Source organism: Plectropomus leopardus, chromosome 1, assembly GCF_008729295.1.
Source record: "Plectropomus leopardus isolate mb chromosome 1, YSFRI_Pleo_2.0, whole genome shotgun sequence".
NCBI classification, from domain to species: Eukaryota; Metazoa; Chordata; class Actinopteri; order Perciformes; family Serranidae; genus Plectropomus; species Plectropomus leopardus.
This window is the reverse complement of record NC_056463.1, coordinates 84,297-103,524: the sequence shown is the minus strand read 5'-3', so window position 1 is coordinate 103,524 and position 19,228 is coordinate 84,297. Positions and strand designations below refer to the sequence as shown.

Genomic DNA, 19,228 nt, shown 5'->3' with positions numbered 1-19,228 from the left:
TTTTCACACCTGATGAGATTGCATCTCTGTAATTAAGTGGTTGCAGGAGCCTGGAGGTTTTTGGGCCATGCTTTGAAGCTCCAAGGTATGAGGTCGAGAACATACATGCTAATGTAATGCAGACTCAATGAATAAAGGTTTAAAAGAAAAAAGACAACAACTTAAACATTGAATGCGAGCCTCTTCTAGTGAAAAGTGTGTGACTCATTTTGGCTTCAGGGTTTAATCTGTGGAATGCATTATATATGACTGCTCTTATCATTTTGGCAGAATGTCACATCTTGTGTAAGCCCCAAAATCGTACCTAAGAAATGAAGGTTTTTTGATCTTACCGTAAACGAGGTTACTTTTGGATTTAACAGCAGCACAGAAAGAGCTCACCTACTGTAAAAGGGTAGCCAACACCCAATATTATACACAGTCTCTTGGCAAGCTCTATTCATTAATAAGTGATCATATAATGCATGACATACTCTGGCAAATTGTTGTGTAATTTGTACTTTAAATAATGACTCTTTTAGATTTTAATCCATTCTTTCTCTTGGACACAGTATAGGTGAAGATGTCAAAATAGCATCAAAGCAGAAATGAAGGAAATATAAACATATTTTTCTGGCATGTTTTTTTCTTCCCTTGAGCTAATGTTTGACTCTCCTCATATGCCATGCATATGATAAAAGCATTCTTGTGCACAACTCTTTGCTCCACGCAAAATCCCTGCACAAATCCAATCAGAGGTGCACACCAGAGCCCAAGGCATGTATGAAAATGCATGCACGCTCAAATTGAATGCAAGTGATAAATGGTGCAGTAATGAAATCCATTAATAAATTAGATTGTGCTCAGAATCCATTATCAGACGAGTTTGTAGAAACATATATTTAAAATATTTTATTGATGCAAATCAGGCGTTTCTTTGCAAAAACTTATGCTTCAGTAGATCCTTATCCAACAGCCATGGTTGCAGTTAGGGATGGACAAATTTATTGGTTTAAAGACAGATTGGACCTGTGATTGGCTTGTAATGAAAAAAGAGGTAACTGGCATGTAATGTTGGCTCTGTGCATGTAGGTGAATATAAAAAGTCACTAGCTTCAAGGTTTTTAGTACTTTACTGCATCACCAGACTTTCAGCAGATGCTTAAAAGAGTGTCAGAAATGATTGGTTTTTGTTGTTTAAATTTCAGTTTAAATATACTTAGACGTCCTGTATCTGATAAAAAAAATTCTAGGCTTTGTTCGGGATGTGTGGTGCCTGGCTCGTCTGCTTCTTACTGACCATCTTTGAGGTCTTCCCTTCAAAGTCTGATGAGTACGGTTTCTCAGCCAGGACCGACATCAGCCTGGACGCTGTGGCTAACTCTCCTTGGTTCCATGTGCCTTACCCAGGTAAGTGCATATATATCATGCTCTAACATCCTGGAAACCTAATTAGCCAGACTAATTATTTGTCATGTTTCCTCTTCTTCTTCTTCTTCTTCTTCTTCTTCTTATTCCTCTTCTTCTTCTTCTTCTTCTTATTCTTATTATTATTCTTATTCTTATTCTTATTCTTATTCTTATTATCCTCCTCCTTCTTCCATATGAATTTTGGCTGTGCTACTTCTCCTGCAGCATTGCCACCACATAGACAAAATGTGCCTGATTATCAGTAATAGTATACTATGACTTCTATCAGCAATTCCCTAAGCCATTTTCGCAAAATTCGCAAACACCTGCGACAGATTTTACAGTGGGTTTCTATGGGAAGGATTGTTGGGATCTTGAGTGGAGAAGATCAAAGGCAAAGTGTGTTAGAATGGAGAGGAGGTTTAGAATATTCTAAAAAAAATCCTTACTCCGACTGACACATCACTATATGGACTCATTGAGCCTCCAAAAGAAGAGAGGACCAATAAAATCCCCTTTTACTTCAGTGAAAACTGAGATGAGAATTTCTGGAAAATGTCCGACAGTATCTGTTTCTAATTCGCTATTTCGTCCCACATTTTTAGACACCAACTAGACATCAATTATATGTTTCCCGTCTTGGCTGTCACCAACTGATTTGCAGACCTTCATAACCTGTGCTTCGATGTTTTGACTTCCGTATACTTGGTGTTAGCTTTTTTAATCAACAATTTCCTTAGCTGTGGAGAATACGATGAGTTCACTTTAGCACTTTAGTACTGATCTCCGTAGCTGTGTAAAACAAACTGGTAGTGTATTAAGAAGAGGCAGCAAGATATTGCCTTCAGAATGACCAAAGATGCCACATTTCTGCAAGGTTATGTTCTGCTTGTTCAGCCTGTGTTTGAATTATCATTATCAATACAAATACATTACATACATTTTATTGCTATCCCCTATTGAGGTTGTTCTCATTGATCTCCCAGCTCCACTGGTATTGACAAAAACCTCACGGTTTCCCACACATTCATTTTTGGCGGGCTGCCATGATCAAAACATCCTCCACCACGAATCAATTTTCTTTTTGTTTAGAACTGGGCCATTCATGCGGAGTACTGTTGGAATATACTGTGTGTACTGTTTGACTGAGAATAGCACCACAGTCACATGGCGCAGAGTGTACTCTGGTCACAGATGGAGCATCAGAACAGCAGGCACAGTGAGACTGAAACATAATCGTTCACTGTGCCTAAAAGTTTACTTCCACTCACTCTAAAGCAACTTCTCCTCTCATGCATTGTTTTGGTCAGCTCTGACCAGATTAACTAATGATTTATCCACGCCATCACAGCGTGGATAAATCATTAGTTGATGAAAATAACTCTTGACGAGTTTCGGCCGTGATTTGCTTATGGACCAGCAAAAACATCCAAATTTAGAGAGGGGGGTGCATTAAAAATGAAAAATGATTATTATAGTGATAATACACATATTATAATATTGTGTAAATAATGCAGCTCCTCTTGAATCATTTCTATTTTATTCCCCTTCTCGCTTTGTCTTCCCAAATGCCATCTGGTTACCTTCTCACTATTAAAGTGTAATTGATTGTTTTGTGTAATTTTGTACAATTATGGTCATGGACTCTCTCTCTCTCTCAACTCCACCTTCGAACACTCATACTATAAGTGTTAATTAATTAACCAAAAAAAAAAAAAAAAAACAATAATCTGTCGGTTATTGCTATAATAAAATAAATCAAAGTGTCCTAATTGTCAAAAATCATGCGAACTGCTTAGTACTCTGGTTCCCACAATATATTCAACTTCACTGCCAACTTCTCTTTCATTTCATTTTTGTCAAACATCCAAACCAAATGCAAACAGAGGACTTTCAACAGTTTTGCTGAAGACTTAAGGAACTGCTCATTCATATTTTCAATAAAGTGTCGCTGAATCTTTTTGGAGACAGTTATTGCTGTTTGCGTTAATTGCTTAAATATATAGCATAATAGTATAATTGCTGTTAAAAGATCTGTTAAATGACATATTTTCATAACCACACTGGGACAACGAGCCTCCTGACAGCCTGAAGGCTATAACTGAAAGTTAAGCTGGCAAAAACTCAAGATTGCAAGATTTCCATGTATAGCATGTGTTCTGGAGTTTCTAGGAACATGTGCTGCTATAATAAATAATTCATCATTTAAGCTGTTCATAGTTTTCATCTAATAACAGTGATCTATGTACTGCACCTCACTTCATATTCTTTGCTCTGCCAAATATTGAATGCATATGCTTGTTTTGGGTGTTTGCCTTTGTCATTACATTGACTGAAGGACTACAGAGCTAATTTTCATAAAACTTAGTTGAAGGGTGTAGCATGGGCATAGGAAGAACCCAATACATTTTGGGGCGGAGCTGAATCACAGGGCGGAGGCAAAGTTGGTTTTTTTTCTGTGAAATATGCAACATTCACAGGATTGCACATGATTTTTTCAATTTATTTATTTTTTTAACAAGCGCAAAGGACAGTACAAATAAAATCAAGTTAGTGACAGACAGTACATACATGGGGTAGATGAAGACTGTAATATCGATAAAATGGGACAAAACCAACAAACAAAAAAGCAAAAGACACAAGTCTGTCTGTTCGTGACTGAGTAAGTGAGGGATGAAGTTGCAATATTGGTATGAGTTATGATGTCAGTGTTGCTGTATCCTCATTGGCCATTGTTCTTTTGAATTAAATATGTGCTGACACTCTGACAAGTCTGTACTGTATTGCTCATTTTCTGTAACCAGTGTGACATGGTAGCATGGGGGAATTAGCAAGTTAGGTAAATAACCAGCCAACTCTGTCAAAATTGCAGTTTTAGATGGAGGACAAAGAGGATCACCTCATCAGTTTGTTCAAGAAACAGCTGTGACTGTATGACACACATTTATTTTATCATTATTAACTATTACATGGTAAAATGTCAGAACGGATGCTGCCATCATTATGAAGAGAAGGTGGAAATAATGGGGTGTTTCCATTAGCAGGATTGTTCGGTTCAGTTCAGTTCTGTACACTTTTTTTTCCACTGTGAAAAGTCGTGGATGGTACCTTTAGTATCTTTGAAACCATTCCCATTTTTGGTCACCACTCTGCTTGGCTAGCTAGCACACAGAGAAACGGTGGAACTAGAAATGCTGTAGTCTGTTGAATGATCTGTAGAGAATTAACACTGTGCTCAGGGCTGAGCTGTGGCTGGTTTAACCTCTGTTCATATCGTGACAAGATTTTCATGCATTAGTAAACTACAACTGGATGTTTTGCAGCCTCTAGCATCAGCAGTAAACTGAGAAAATGAATTTATATCACTGGGCTGACTTCTTACTTGTAATGTTACTCAATACATGACATGATGAAGTGAGTCCATCAACATACCTTTAATTTCAATATGACAATTTTGACCACTGCATCTGTTTTTATTGTCTCTCTTGGATGACATACACTTTAGGTAATGAGTGGATTTTCAAGTGTTTAAATACATGTAAATTAATTGCAAGTTGATTATGTTAACGGCATATATTCTAATCTATAAAATTATTTCACAGATTTATTATAGTTTTTAAGCACTTTTCCAGTCTTTTTTTCTTCCTTTGTTTCTTGCTAATTTTGGTTATTTTCATCATTCGTTGATCATCACCTTCCTTCCATGTTTTTGAAAAAAATCAAGTCAATTTGCTTTGAAGAATGATCATGATTGTCTTTAAGGTGTCTGTTAAATAAGCTTATGTTAAGGTTAAATGTGCTGCCATCTGGCATTAGGCAAAGCAGATGGGTCTCCATCACAGAGACAAATTTTAATCTGCTAATTTTTATATGAACCCATGTACTCTATTTTGAGGCGTGTGTGCAAGAGGTTTGAGGGTGTGTTTTTGTAAGCCTTTGAAAGGTGCTGGATTAAGCCATTAATCACAAAAATCAGAGTATCTGCATCATCAACCCAGTGTGCTGACATATGTGCTTTAACAGGTAATTTTCATTGCTCTCTGGTTTGACACCTCCACCTGTTGATGCCTGCCTTAAAGAACATACCGATCCTGTGTTTAGTAATGTTGGTGTTAAATATACTTTGTTAGAATCAGGATTTGTTCCAAAAGATCATTGTTCATGTGGTGACATGCATGGAAATAACACTGAATAAACCCATCAACATATCAGTAGTACACAATACACATCACAGATATATTATTGGGATTATTATGTTCCTACATAGACATGGTAGAGACAAGGTTTACATTTGAGCATCTAAGACTGTAATTACACTCGGATAGCAGTTTCCTTTGGAGATTAAGACCTGAGGATGTTTTGATGAAAGAACCTGTATGATATGGGTCTAAAAGGAGCCTGTTTTGTAAGTGTGACAGACTTTACAAGTGTCCCAAAACTACATCCAGTATTTGGCTTCGAACATCACAAAGTTTTTCAACATGCTTTTTGGGAGACGGTAGCCCCACTGGTCCAACAGAGAGCATGCAAAGTTTTTAACTATTGTTATTAAAACTGGTGTAAAGAAGTAAACCATCGTTACATTTCCATCCACCTTTTTTTGCTCAATCAAATGTACCTATTTAAATCTAATAAATTTAAGTTTTATACTTGGTTGAGGCGACAGGTTTCCATTTCAAAACAGTTATCTTAAAAATATATTGTGATCCTGCTGGTTAATGCTAGATGAAGCATTCATGTCATATTGCAACTCACAGGCCCCATTGTTTCAGGCCTCCTCTCCACCAGAGGCCTAAAAGCTATGTTGCATTTAAATTTTTGTTCAGTGTAGTTGTAAAGCAAAAGAGCACAGCCTTGTAGAATTACAACAGGATCACAAAACTGGCATCCCACATTCACTTGTTGAGTTATTTGTGTGAGGAGTTCTATAATCCAGAAAGGTTTTTGTTTGGACGACTTCAATAAAAAAATGTTAGGAAATAAAATTGTAGCATGGTATTTGGCTCTACATGTTTATGCAGCAGATCAAATAACAATGGCATACATCGTGTAAACCTTTGGTCTGGCAGATGTTTTATACTGCTGCTTGGCGAGAAACCCCTCAATGGTTAAGGAGAGTTGTTTTGTATTTTGACATGTGAACCCTCTTGGCCTCTTAGATAACAGTCTGCTAGCCTTTTCCTCAGTCCAAACTAAATATTGAACATTCACTTAATGTGTCATCCAGAGCTGGAAGAAATCTAAATATTTAGGATGTTGAAGGATTTTGGCAGATATCTAGTCTCTAAGTTCTGTGTCTGTAACTAAATGTATGGAAACTAAAGTATGCCACCTCATTACACACAGGTCAATGGGGTGTACCCACAGTGAGTGTGTCCTCAGTGTTGGGTATGATGGCAGGCGTCTTAGCATCTACCATGGAATCAATTGGTGACTACTATGCTTGTGCTCGCTTGTCCGGCGCACCTCCTCCACCAACTCACGCCATAAACCGAGGTATCGCAGTGGAGGGCATTGGCTGCATCCTGGCTGGACTGTGGGGAACTGGAAATGGCACCACCTCCTACAGCCAGAACATCGCTGCGCTTGGCATTACCAAGGTACACCTCGTAATAGTCTCCTCATGCATTTTAGGACTCTAACACTTGATATGTCTTGCAAACACTGGCAGCGTTCATGTTGAGGTAAGATATTTGGCATGTATTTAGTTTTTTTGAGTTTGTGATTTGAACAGTATGTAAGATGTATATAGCACTCTGTCAACTTGTCAGTTTTAGGTATTAAAGTAAAAGCTTGTCCCTGAGTGGCACAGATAAGATTCTTTCCTTAAGCTTAAATATTTTACGACATGCTTGACCCGAGCATTCTTTTTGTGACACCACTTTCTCTGTTGTGTCACACCTACATACAACTCAAAACCATTACAGATGAGATTGATAGTTTCCTGGTTATGATGTCTTTGTGCTTTCAGAGGGTTTTTCCCCATGCGAAATAAAGCTGGCATTGTGAGAATGATGAATTAACCCATTCTGTATTCATGGGATAACAAGTTCCTGTGCTCATTTTACACCAGGTTGGCAGCAGATTGGTGCTCCAAACAACCGGCATTCTTATGATGGTCCTGGGGATCTTTGGGAAATTCGGGGCGGTTTTTATCACCATTCCAGACCCTGTCATTGGAGGCATGTTCCTCGTTATGTTTGGAATGATTGCAGCAGTGGGGATATCCAACCTCCAGGTAAACATATGTTAATATTGTAACATACAGTATATTTGGAAGACACTTTTATCAGTATCATTAAGGACATTGTAAAAACGTCCTCCTTGGAAATCAAGACCCTGAGACAAAAACATCCACCCTGTTAATGGGCCCCTGAACTAGATACTGAGTCTGGCTGGCTCCAGAGGTGCTACTTTGGTGCTGACCCTGTGACCTGAAACACAAGCACAAACAAAAGACTCCCATGGAGACCGATTCACAAAAATAAACTTCAGTTTGGTAGCTTAAAATGCTAAAATGATGACCAATTAAGTAAATTAAAATGTTTGAAAAATCTTTAAAAAATCAGGAAAATAATTCAGAGATGATATAAAAATTAGAACCAAATATTAAACTGACTATTAAAAATTGAGATTAAAAAATGTAGCCATTCAGCTGTTTCTTAAAGAAATTAAATCATTTACATGTCATATGCTAAACACCACAGCATTGCTTTCTCTACATGCATATTTTGTCATCATGGCAGTTGCTGGCCCTCTAGAGGTTGACTCTAAAATGCATCTGTGAGTGTCACCTGAGGTAGTGATACACTTTTAGACAGCAGCGTAGTTGGGAAACAGTCCAAGTTACAGGCTCCCGAATGAGCTGAGGTCAACAGTGATCTTGTTTCCTGGCACATGGTATCTCTTAGTGATTAAAGCAGGAGTGCCGGGGTAGGTCTTTAGCACAGTTGCCCATTAAAACAACCCACAAAGATAGCTTTTACATTATTATTATTATTATATACATGAGAAGATGGTGTTTCACTTTGGATATTAGTTCAGGAAATGTCATTATAATGTAATTACTTGCTATGACATTAAGGCGAAGGGCTCATTATTTTTATAATTCAGACTAATAAGGTATTTATCGACCTTAAAAAACAAACAGTAAATACTATATCAGCAATATAATTTACTCATCTCTTCCTGAATAAATCTCAGAGCATCAGCCTCCTTGTGTTTCTCCAGCACAGACAAAATAAGAAGTTATTTTGGGCACAAATCTGACAGAAACATTTAATGAAAAAATAAGATAACATTACCACCCAAGCCCAATACCAGTGCTATTTTACACAATATTTCAGCTAATTTATGAGTTTTATGGCATTAGATTGTAACTGTTGGTCTTTTTTGCTGAAATGTCTCAAGCTGCTTCTTTAAAAGAAGAATTTTGATGGGAGGTTCTTTAGATTTCAAGCAGCAGGAAATTTGAGGCAGAAGATGTATTTAGAGAAATATTTTGTCAGGACTTTTTAACAGGAGAGCCCAGGTCCCACCCATACAGGGTATTTTCCCATGTTTTTATTCCAACAGTCTTTGTAAAAAATGAAACATGATACAAAGATTTTTGTGTCCGTATTCTAATGATTATTTTGTTTGTTTTGAACAACTGCAGCTCCCTTAAAGCTTAGTCATAGGTGCTCAGAAGCCTTTGTATCATATATCAGTTTTTTAGAAAAGCCTCCTTCCTCGGAAAAATACATTAGAGCTGAAATGTCAACCCTCCCTCAGACACACAGTATTACTTTCATTTTGTGTAATGGGGCTGGATAGATGTTGCTTCTTTGTAATTTCATTAATCAGTCAGAGCATATTTATAGACAGGGCTGGTCTGAGTTGACCTCTCATGCACTCATGCATAAATGGGAGTCCTGGACCAAAATGGATACCAGGTCCTTTCTGAGGTTCTAGATGATTTCGAATTCAAAATAGAGATGGCAGCCAGCTGACGCAGAACAACAAAATAATATCTCTCTGTATTTCTCTCTCTCCAGTATGTGGACCTTAACTCGTCCCGTAACCTCCTCATCCTCGGCTTCTCTACCTTCAGTGGCCTTGTTTTGCCTACGTGGTTTCACTCCAACCCCGGCATCATTGACACAGGTAATCCTGAGACACTTAACTTGTGCACACACACAAATAGTCCATGTTTCCTTTCTGAATAAGTCCCTTAAAAAGGGAGCATCCCTTGAGATTATTAAAAAATCAACACTTGCAATGACTTTTCCACCAAAATATGCCAATTTGTTTGTCTTTAGAGTCAGACGGGCGCATAAATGAATGACTTAGGACGAAGGAACATGTGAACGTAAAATATATGATCAATTAGAGCCTGTTTACACCTGGTATTACCATGCATCTTGGGTGATCCGATCACAGGTGGATAGCTTTGAGTCTGTCTGTTAACACCTGGCATTAGAATGCTTCTTAACATGCGTTTAGAGAGACCACTTGTGATCTCATCTCACTTTCCAAAGCTGCAGCACCTCAAATAGCTATTTCAGGCAATCCCATAGAACCCCATGTTGAAATGCTCAATTTTACAGCAGAAACAAACATGTGTACAGCCTAATACAAAACATGGTTTAGGTTTCTATAGCTGATTTCAACATTCATGACAACGGCATGGGGAGTGGATTATGAACGGGTGCCTGATCATTTGTATTTAATCAAAGCTTAAAGTTATGCATGTTAAGGCGGAGGCCGCTATGAGTGACAGGCTGTCTGTAAAGCATCACAACAGTCTGTGTGTCAGATCCACCCCTAGATCCTCCACAGCCTTACCCTCTCATCCCTATATGGTCACTTCTGGCTACAAAAAAACATAGATAGCAAGTAATAATAATAATAATAATAATAATAATAGATGGCTGTAATGCCAAACTCATTGCTTCAAAATGTGGGTTGGTCTAGTGTGAAAATTTTCAAACAGTTTGAAATGATACGAATTACTGGACTGGACCAATTCTGATTTTTACCAGTTGTCCCACATGACAGCCGCTCCTCAGTGGAACATAATGACAGCGTGTCCCAATAGAAAATGAACGTCCGGCTATTAGGCTACATAGCATTGATTAACATTGAAGCTCTGTCCACACCGAATCCTACAAATTCATTTCCATCACCATAAACATTTAAAAGATGGGTGAATAACCTATTTGCTATCTTCCCACATGTTTTAAATCAGAAAACACATATTTTACATTGTGGTATTAATTGGAGCTTGTTTTTAGCAATGGTGATTTACCTTAGCAGAAACTTGCAGCTTCCCAGCAATCTCCCTCCAGCCAGCTGACACAGTGTTTAGGATTTTGTAGGAGGTTTATAATAAGGAGGTTTCATATCAGTAATTCCTCATTTCAACTTTGTGAATCAGCCGGTCTTCTTCCTCTGCGGTGCTTTCAAAGCAAGTGACAGATATACTGATTTATTGATTGATTTGTTTATTTAAGTGTCACGCACTTAATTTTGCCCAGCCCACATGGGCTTAAAAGACACTGATGCAAGAATACAAAGATTGTCACATAGCCTAATCTAATACATCCACAAATTTCTATAAGGAGCGTTTCAAAATATACAAATAAATAAGCATTTCAAAAAGTATAAATCAATAATAGACAATTGTACTGTTATAGTGGATACAGTGTTTTCTGTTGTAGTAGCCATGCATTTACAGTGAATCTGGCCAAGGCATAAATCTCCTCTTTAGAGAACCAACTCCACATATCACACTCAGCCAACCAAAATAAGTCAGGGTTCTTCACCTGAACTTTTTCAAACAAATGCTTTCCCAGGTCACTATTCAAAGGTTAGTAGAGCAAAAATGAAATTCATCCTCAACAGCTTCAAGATTACACAAAACACACATACGCTGCTCTTCAGGGTTACCTTTATACCTACCGACTTCAATCGCCAGAGGCAAGGAACCAGATCTTAACTAAGCGCACAGGGACGTCTGTCCCCTCCTTAAGTTTAACGTTGAATAAGGTTCTGTGTAGTAATCTCCTTTAATTTGAACATAATTTCTGAGTTGTGGCTTACTCCAAATCTCATCCCTCCGGTGTTTCTTATGAAGGTGTAGTAATTTTTGTTTGACTGTATTTATTTTACACTGCAAATTATTAAATAAAATAAAACTCATAAAAAAAATAAAATAAAATGTAACTCATAAAAAGAAAGCATTGCAGAAACTTCTCTTGGCCAAGGACAATTATGTGCTCGATCCCACTTCGATCTTTCAATAAATGGAGCGTCCACCAAAAGTTCAGCTCACACACCTGCAGCCAGTTAGTACAGCTAATTTGTTGGCTTCAAATCCAAAATGTTGTCATATTGGTGTCGGTTTAGACTTTGTAATAGACCAGGGCGCTATCTCAGAAAGTAAGATTAGTGAAAACTCTGAGAACGTTGAGCCTGAAATGAGCGAGTTTTTGGTTTCACAAAGCCAGTGCAGCGTCACCCTGAGTCAGTTACTATGGCAACATGTTCTGTGAAACAAACACGCTCATTGGCAGGTTTACTTCATCTGAGCCTGAAAATGATCACCTGTCGTCCGAGGAGCAGGGAAAACTGACACGGCAGCTCCTTTTCTGAATCAAGTCATCGACGTTGAGGCACAAAGTAATTAAAGGCCGTTGTGTCAGGAGAGGGCGATCAATCCCATTTGAAGCACCAATCGTTCTCGCAGGAGTATCGACATGGAAGATACCGTGTCACTCCACAGTCTAATAAAGACATTTATTGAACATTCACATTTAGGCCATAATTTAACTGGCTTTGCAAAAGTGACACTTCTGAAATGTGCAAATAAAAGCCTTTATTCATCTTGGAAAACTACATGGACTGTTTTTAATTGAGAGCGTTAAACTCGTACATTTTAATTCAGTTTCAAACCCCGCACGGCCAATAACAGGCACAGTGTCTTATCCTCTCCACCGTCATCTCTTCACAGTGCTGCTTATGTCTTCATCACAAATTACACTTCGTACCTGTATTTGCTTATGTGAATGAAGCTACAATGAGAAGCGTTATTTCTTTATTTGACATTGACAACTTCTGAACCCTCTTGAGCTGACTGCAGACAGTAGATCTCTCTTTTAATCACACATTATAGGGGATGGAATTATGCCTTTGTGTAATGGCTTTGAGGAAATGTCTATACTAGTCATTATCTCTCTTTCTACCTAAAACTGAACGAATCGGCAAAATGATCAAACAAATGTGTGATTAGTGACTTGTAGGTGTTGTGATGGCATTTCAAGAGCTTGTAAAGAGGTCTACTCTTACTAAACTACTACAGATATACCAAAGATTCATAGTGTACTTAATATCAGCCACTTTTCAACTAGAAAGGCGTGTCTTGGTTCTTTTTCGGAAATAAGACACACATGTCACCGACTTACCATCATATTGCAAAAGTAATTAATGAATGAGTGGACTTCATTAACTTCATAGTATTTCAAACTGATGCATTAACACGTAGATATGTTCATGTTCCACATGCGGGGTTATTAAAATCTCTAATTTAGTTGGGGTAAAATAAGTACAACAACTCTGCCATATCTCCTCTCATCAACCCAAGAAGTAAATAAACACGACATGTTCCACTCCACCCCCTTCGCCTAAATTTGATCTCTTACAAACACCAGCTATCTTTGGCTCGGCAGTTAATTATACACAACTTGTATGACCCTAGTTGCTCCATTAGTAGATTTACAAACAAGATAATATATGAATCAATATGTCATATTGTGTATTATTAATACGGGCCCAACAATCATAATTTGTGTCCCCCACCCATACTTATATATTCACACTTGTTTCTCATGTTGTTTATCAGTGTGTCGCCTTTATTCTGTGCAAAACATTTGGTGAATTTATTGTATGAAGCTGAGAAAACTACTTTGGGACTCACTGTCCTGTTTGTTCATGAAAAAGCAAAGACAGAATCAGCAGACAATGCCAAAAACACATCTTAGATGTTAATCCTTATCAAAGGAACAAAGTGGTCCTCTGAGTTTGAGTTAAAGGCTGTGTGTTCCCACCTACAGATTACCCTTGAAAAGATGGCAGCGGTTCTGCCAGCCTAAGCTTCTAAAGCCAAGGTGTTCCCAAATCCCACAGGCCCAGATGGCAAACACTTGGTTACATTTAGTCTTTAGCCTAGATTTGATGGTGGTGAGCAGAGCCTTTTAAATTGTCTTATCTTATTCTGAACTGTGAATTTGTTTTGTTTGTTTTACCTCAAATAGGCAGCTAAGGGGAGAAATGTCAGTTGGTTTGTATTTCAGTTGGTCAGGCTGTCAGGTCAAACCACATAAGTCCAGTTGAGTGGTTAACTTAATGAAATAAACACTCTCTGCCCCCGTTGTAGCATACCTTTCACACTTTTTAAACTCTTGATCTTGATTCTTTAAACATCCACTCATGACTTTTTCCTTGGTATCTCTTGGGGTATTAGGTTGTCATATTCATTTAAAGTTAAATAATGTGGGTGTTGTCAGTCCCTGTGAGAGGGTGACTGGACGGGCAATTTAAATAGGCTTGTCTTGATTATACAGGACATTAGTTACCTTGGGAAATCTACAGTTATGGCACCAGGGGTTTGCAGATTGTTGGTGATTGTCAAAAAGGGTTAATGATTCTTGACAAAGAACACCACAGACACATTAACATTATTATGTATTTTATTATTATTATTGCTGCCATGCTTCTGCTATTCATCTGCAATTTGGTAAATGATAACAGACCCCCTGCAGCTGTCGTTATTTGCATGATAATAGGGATAAGATAGGGATTCTGTCTTACCTGTCAACACACCATGATCCTATAAATACCATACCTTATATGCAGGGCAAACATAGTATTTCACCCTAATTATTAACTAGTATTTCCCCTTAATGGCTGCAAGAGATTGCTGTTTTCATAATTCTCTATATCGCACTAAAATGAAAAACCGTAACAGCTAGAACATCATTCTTTTTGCACCAGAAAGCCAAGGCTTCTGTCTTTCATATAATCACTTCATTAACTAATGCTAGATTACCTGTAATTACAGTGAAATTTCCCTGCAGATGTATAATCTCATATATCTCTATCTAAAATAAAAAAACACAATAGCTAAAACCTAAATCATTTTCACTATAGGAAGCTGAGGTTTCTTTCCTCTGTTGCATCACGTTGAACGCAAGTAATGGCGTCATCACGCTACAGTACTTGCAGTGCAAAATTACTTGGTGGCGCCAGAAGAATAAATGATTAATGATTAATCTACCACCAATGCCTCTTCACTCTGCCTATACAAATGAGCATATCTCGATTCAATTCAGTTTTATTTATAAAGCCCTTTATCACAAAACACAGGTGGCCTCAGAGGGCTTTACAGCATACGACATCCCTCTGCCCTTAGACCCTCACATTGTCTAAGGAAAAACTCCCCAGAAAACCCCTGTAACAGGGGGAAAAAAAAAAATCTTGTACATAGTTCAAATAACTAATGGAGTGTAACGAAATATTCAGGTTATGTTTCTACATTTAAAAATTGTTTGGATGAATATGGGTTTTTTTTTGTAAAATATGATTAAAAAAAGAATTTTTTCTATATTTTTAATGACACAATTTCATTGTGGTTTATTGACTTATATAGCCTTTTAACTTAGGTTGGCCATATTTTAGGGATATGAAGCATGAAGACACTCCAAGAAACGACTTTACATTAAGCAAAAATACCAATGTAGGCAATGACAGACCATTTCTATTGCAGTGTTCAAAGGAATAATAATCATCGCTGTCCACACTAAATTTAGACATTTGCCTTCAGTTTCGCCAGTTGGTTGAAAGACATCATAGTAAAATAATAATGCAGAGTGTAGACAACAATAAGAGACATGGTTCCAGTGCGAATGATGGTTGGTTATTACAGTTACTGCATTTAGTATGACAGACTTTTGTTATGGTTCTTGGCTGCTGCAGCAGCTTTTCCCGAGGGCAGTTTTATGAACTCTTTAAAACAGGGATAAACGGGACCAGACATACATTTCAGGGCTTTTTGTGTAATGCTCATTTCATATAACATCCAAATGGTTTCTGTTCTTTGACAATATTTTGCTGGCAATGTTAAAGAATTTTGAAAGAGTAAATGCAGGAACTTGGGTGACTGAGGGCAAAATTCTCACACATCACCACCTGGGTTTAATTCAGGTTTAATCCAGGTTTAATCTGGGTTTACTGGCACCTCCAGGTCGGTTGTAAGGTCCAGTGTACACAAATGGCAGTGGCAGTGGATGAAAAGCTGGTGGATTACGTCTTTGTCACTTAATTAGTGTCACAACTGGTTGGTCAGGTAGAGGAAACCAGTAGGAAACTGGAATAACCAAACTATGGACGAAAAAAATGAGGAGAAAAAAGCATATTAGTGTATATTTTTTTTCTCCACTTTACATAACTTATAAAATATACGCACAAACATACGCAACAGGTAGAATCTAATTATACTTACATAGACATGAAACATCAAACAGTCAAAATGAGACCATGTGGAGCTGTTACAAACACAAGTCTGATCAATCAAAGACTTTAGGACCAATGAGAGATCAATCACAGGCTATTAGCTGATGATTCCCCACTTTTTAAGACACATTGATTGGCTGCAGAACATCTTTGAAGCCACTCCCAGTGAAGCGCCATCGACCGCTCCTTTCTGCAGACATAAGACCTTGATCCCATGAGTCATGTCATGCGAGTGTCTCTTAGGAAAGTGCTAATCCAGAGTTCAACACTGGGCATGAGGGCTTGTCTGGTTCTCTCAGGTCTAGGCTGCTTACCTCCCAATCCTCTTGGCTAACCCCCATGTCACTGGCTGTAATCTGCCCAGCTCAGATAAAGAACCCTTTCCCCTAGAGTTTTCCCCAGCTTCAACATTCAGCTGATAGCTCAGCACAAGAGGAGGCCTGTCAGCGCTCTTTGTAAACACACTGCTGCTCGTCCAGACGTCTTTAGATGTACAGGCTGTGGGATTTAAAACCAACTCAGCGGGTGCCTTGAACTTTTCACAGCTTCCTCTCTGGGCAACATAGGGATGTGTGTGTGTGTGTGTGTGTGTGTGTGTGTGCGTGCGTGCGTGCGTGCGTGCGTGCGTGCGTGCGTGCGTGCCTGCCTGCCTGCCTGCCTGCCTGCTTGCCCACCTGTGTGCCTGCCTGCGTGCCCACCTGCGTGCGTGCGTGTGTGTGTGCGTGTGTGTGTGCATGCCTGCCCGCGTGCCCACCTGCGTGCGTGCGTGCGTGCGTGCGTGTGTGTGTGCATGCCTGCCTGCGTGCATGCGTGTGTGTGTGCATTGGAATAGGTTCTTTGCAAAAGAGTATGTTTGTTCTAAGTGCAACTTTGTCAGTGCTGTTTGCAATTCTTAATAAAATTCTTATCACGTCATACAACTTCATCAGGCAGTTTACTCATGAGCCACACGTTACCACATGAATGATGCCATTGTGGTCTAGTGGTAACAGGAATTGCCCCTCAGCCACCAAGCAATCTGGACGTCTGTGTACTCGCAGGCCCGCTGTGTGGCCTTTGAGGGGAGCTCATTGTACCAGTTCTCATTGATGTTAGTCTTGTCTATTTAATATCAAAAAGTTTAACGCACACCAAGGGTTGTAGTGAGGTAATGATAACTGAAATAAGACTTGAAACTAGGAAAACAGAGTTGCCCACTTTGGTTTTATAGTCACCTGTTTTCATTACATCTCAGCCCTCAGGCCTTCTTTAAGATGAACATCGTTTTGATCTTGGAGAACACCTGACTACTTCTAAGTCTATTTGTCATTCACCTCATTTTAAAAGTGTCAAATGTACTATCATTAAGATAAACAAAGTCAGTTCAAGTGCAAGTTCATAGAGAAACATAAACTTACATAACCTTATTGGTACTCTGCCATGCAGATAGCTTTAATTTTACTTGGCCAGGTTTAATAGATTTGTCTCTGAGATATCTGCCACTGCCCAAATTCATGGAGGCAGGTACAGAATTGAAAGGTAACATTTAAAAAGTGAGATCCAGCGAAAACTGTTCACAATGAATTCTTCTTCGTTAAGTGGGTACCGTATATGATGAGTACGCAGTGCTACCACCCACCAACACCAATTTATGATAAATCATATTTCTGCTCGTATTGATTCTGTGACCACATATGGTTTGAAGTACTTTCAGAACAAATTACTGTACAGGGAAACCCATCTCAAATTATACTGCAAAACACAGAAAATGCCCTCATTATGAAACTCTCACAAGTTAAAGTGCCTCTGTCCACATAGCATTTTTTAGCAAATTTTTTTACTTGTTCCCTGTGAACAGAGAGCATATGTGGGGCTGCCTGGACAAAAAGTGCCACACCCGGCATCAGAGCCCTTTGGCTTTATTGTGTGGTTGCTGTTGCTCCTTCAACAACTGTCTATCCTGAACTTAATAATATGTCACTCAGAAATTATCCCAACAAAGACAGAAAAAACTATTTTTGGGAGCAGATAGACTGGACTCTGAATGTTACTGGTGAGTGTTGTGCTTTTATCACTGTATGCATTTGTAAGATTGTTGTTAAATGTGTAATTAACCCTAAATGAAGTCTTACGTTTGCTACCTAGCTAAAGTTAATTTCAAGATATTTTTGTCATGTAGTGCTACTAATTGTAAAAGATACCTGCACAAAGAAAGCGGGATCAGAGCTGGACTGGCCGTTAACCAGCCCTGTAGGATTTACTGTCAGGCCCCAGTTGCTTTTGGTTTTAGGGAGCTTGTATTTATTTCAGTTTTAATAGGCTGAACTTAAACTTGACCTCTGACCTCTGTCTTGAGGAGGTCAGAGCAAAGACCAGATTTATAGTTGTCTCATTTTTATTTCTAAAGCTACTTCTTGACTCTCTTCTGTTTGAAGGAATAAAAGAGCTGGACCAAGTGATTGTGGTGCTCTTCACCACACACATGTTCATTGGAGGATTCTTTGGGTTTATCCTGGACAACACCATTCCTGGTATTACAAAGTACTTGTGTAAATAATGAGAAATGATCAAATCAGCCATCACTGTCAGCAAACCATGTCTTTTTTTTTTCTTTTGTTTTTTCAGGCACTGACAAAGAGCGGGGTATCAAAAGCTGGCGGGACAAGGTACAACAGGGAAGCAAAACCTTGAGTGACCAGTCATGCTACGATATTCCTTTCTGCAACTTTGTTTTTAAACGACTCAGATGTTTTCAGTACCTGCCCTTTCTCCCTTCTTATCGGGCCACCGAACAGGGGACATCCAATTATTGAAGTGTTGACTCACAGGGTTGCAATGATGCTGGTCTATTAGTCCAGCAAGGCAAAACATTAGTTGAGGTTCTGCAAAATATCTAAACCTTATATTCTTTAGGACTCCAAGTTTAATATGTTTCACTAAATACATGGTAAGAAATAAAAATAGAATTAAACTTAATGTTGAATTTCTACAACAAGGTTGGGGTACTATGTCTAGTTGGAATTTAACCATATAAACTCTCTCCATGTTATTTCTAGCTTAATAAAACATTTGTAGCACCTGAAAAGTAGTCTGACATTTCACAAGAATTATCTGTCATCAGAGGAGCTTGCATAGACATTAGTTAGACACTCCTTTAATTTGTTGTTAAGATTTTGTAAAGCTTTTGCAACATGCACCAGAAACTTCACCTGTTTTTCACTCTTCTTTTTTGGACAATTTTGGACTAACACTAGAAAAACATTGATTTATTATCAATAAACTGATGCATTGTTCCAGTTTAGACTCAAAA

The 19,228-nt window shown here is 38.4% G+C and overlaps 1 protein-coding gene across 1 annotated transcript in view; it reads left to right on the top strand.

Annotated features, from left to right (window-relative positions):
• The window catches only part of LOC121943502 (solute carrier family 23 member 2-like), a 41,753-nt gene extending 22,632 nt beyond the window's left edge, over positions 1 to 19,121 (top strand). The window contains exons 7-12 of the mRNA XM_042487026.1: positions 1,233 to 1,389; positions 6,736 to 6,989; positions 7,463 to 7,627; positions 9,426 to 9,534; positions 18,354 to 18,449; positions 18,544 to 19,121. Coding sequence (XP_042342960.1) covers positions 1,233 to 1,389; positions 6,736 to 6,989; positions 7,463 to 7,627; positions 9,426 to 9,534; positions 18,354 to 18,449; positions 18,544 to 18,731 — 969 coding nt within the window. The 3' untranslated portion in view covers positions 18,732 to 19,121. The remainder of the gene's footprint in view (positions 1 to 1,232; positions 1,390 to 6,735; positions 6,990 to 7,462; positions 7,628 to 9,425; positions 9,535 to 18,353; positions 18,450 to 18,543) is intronic.
• Positions 19,122 to 19,228: the final 107 nt, after the last annotated feature.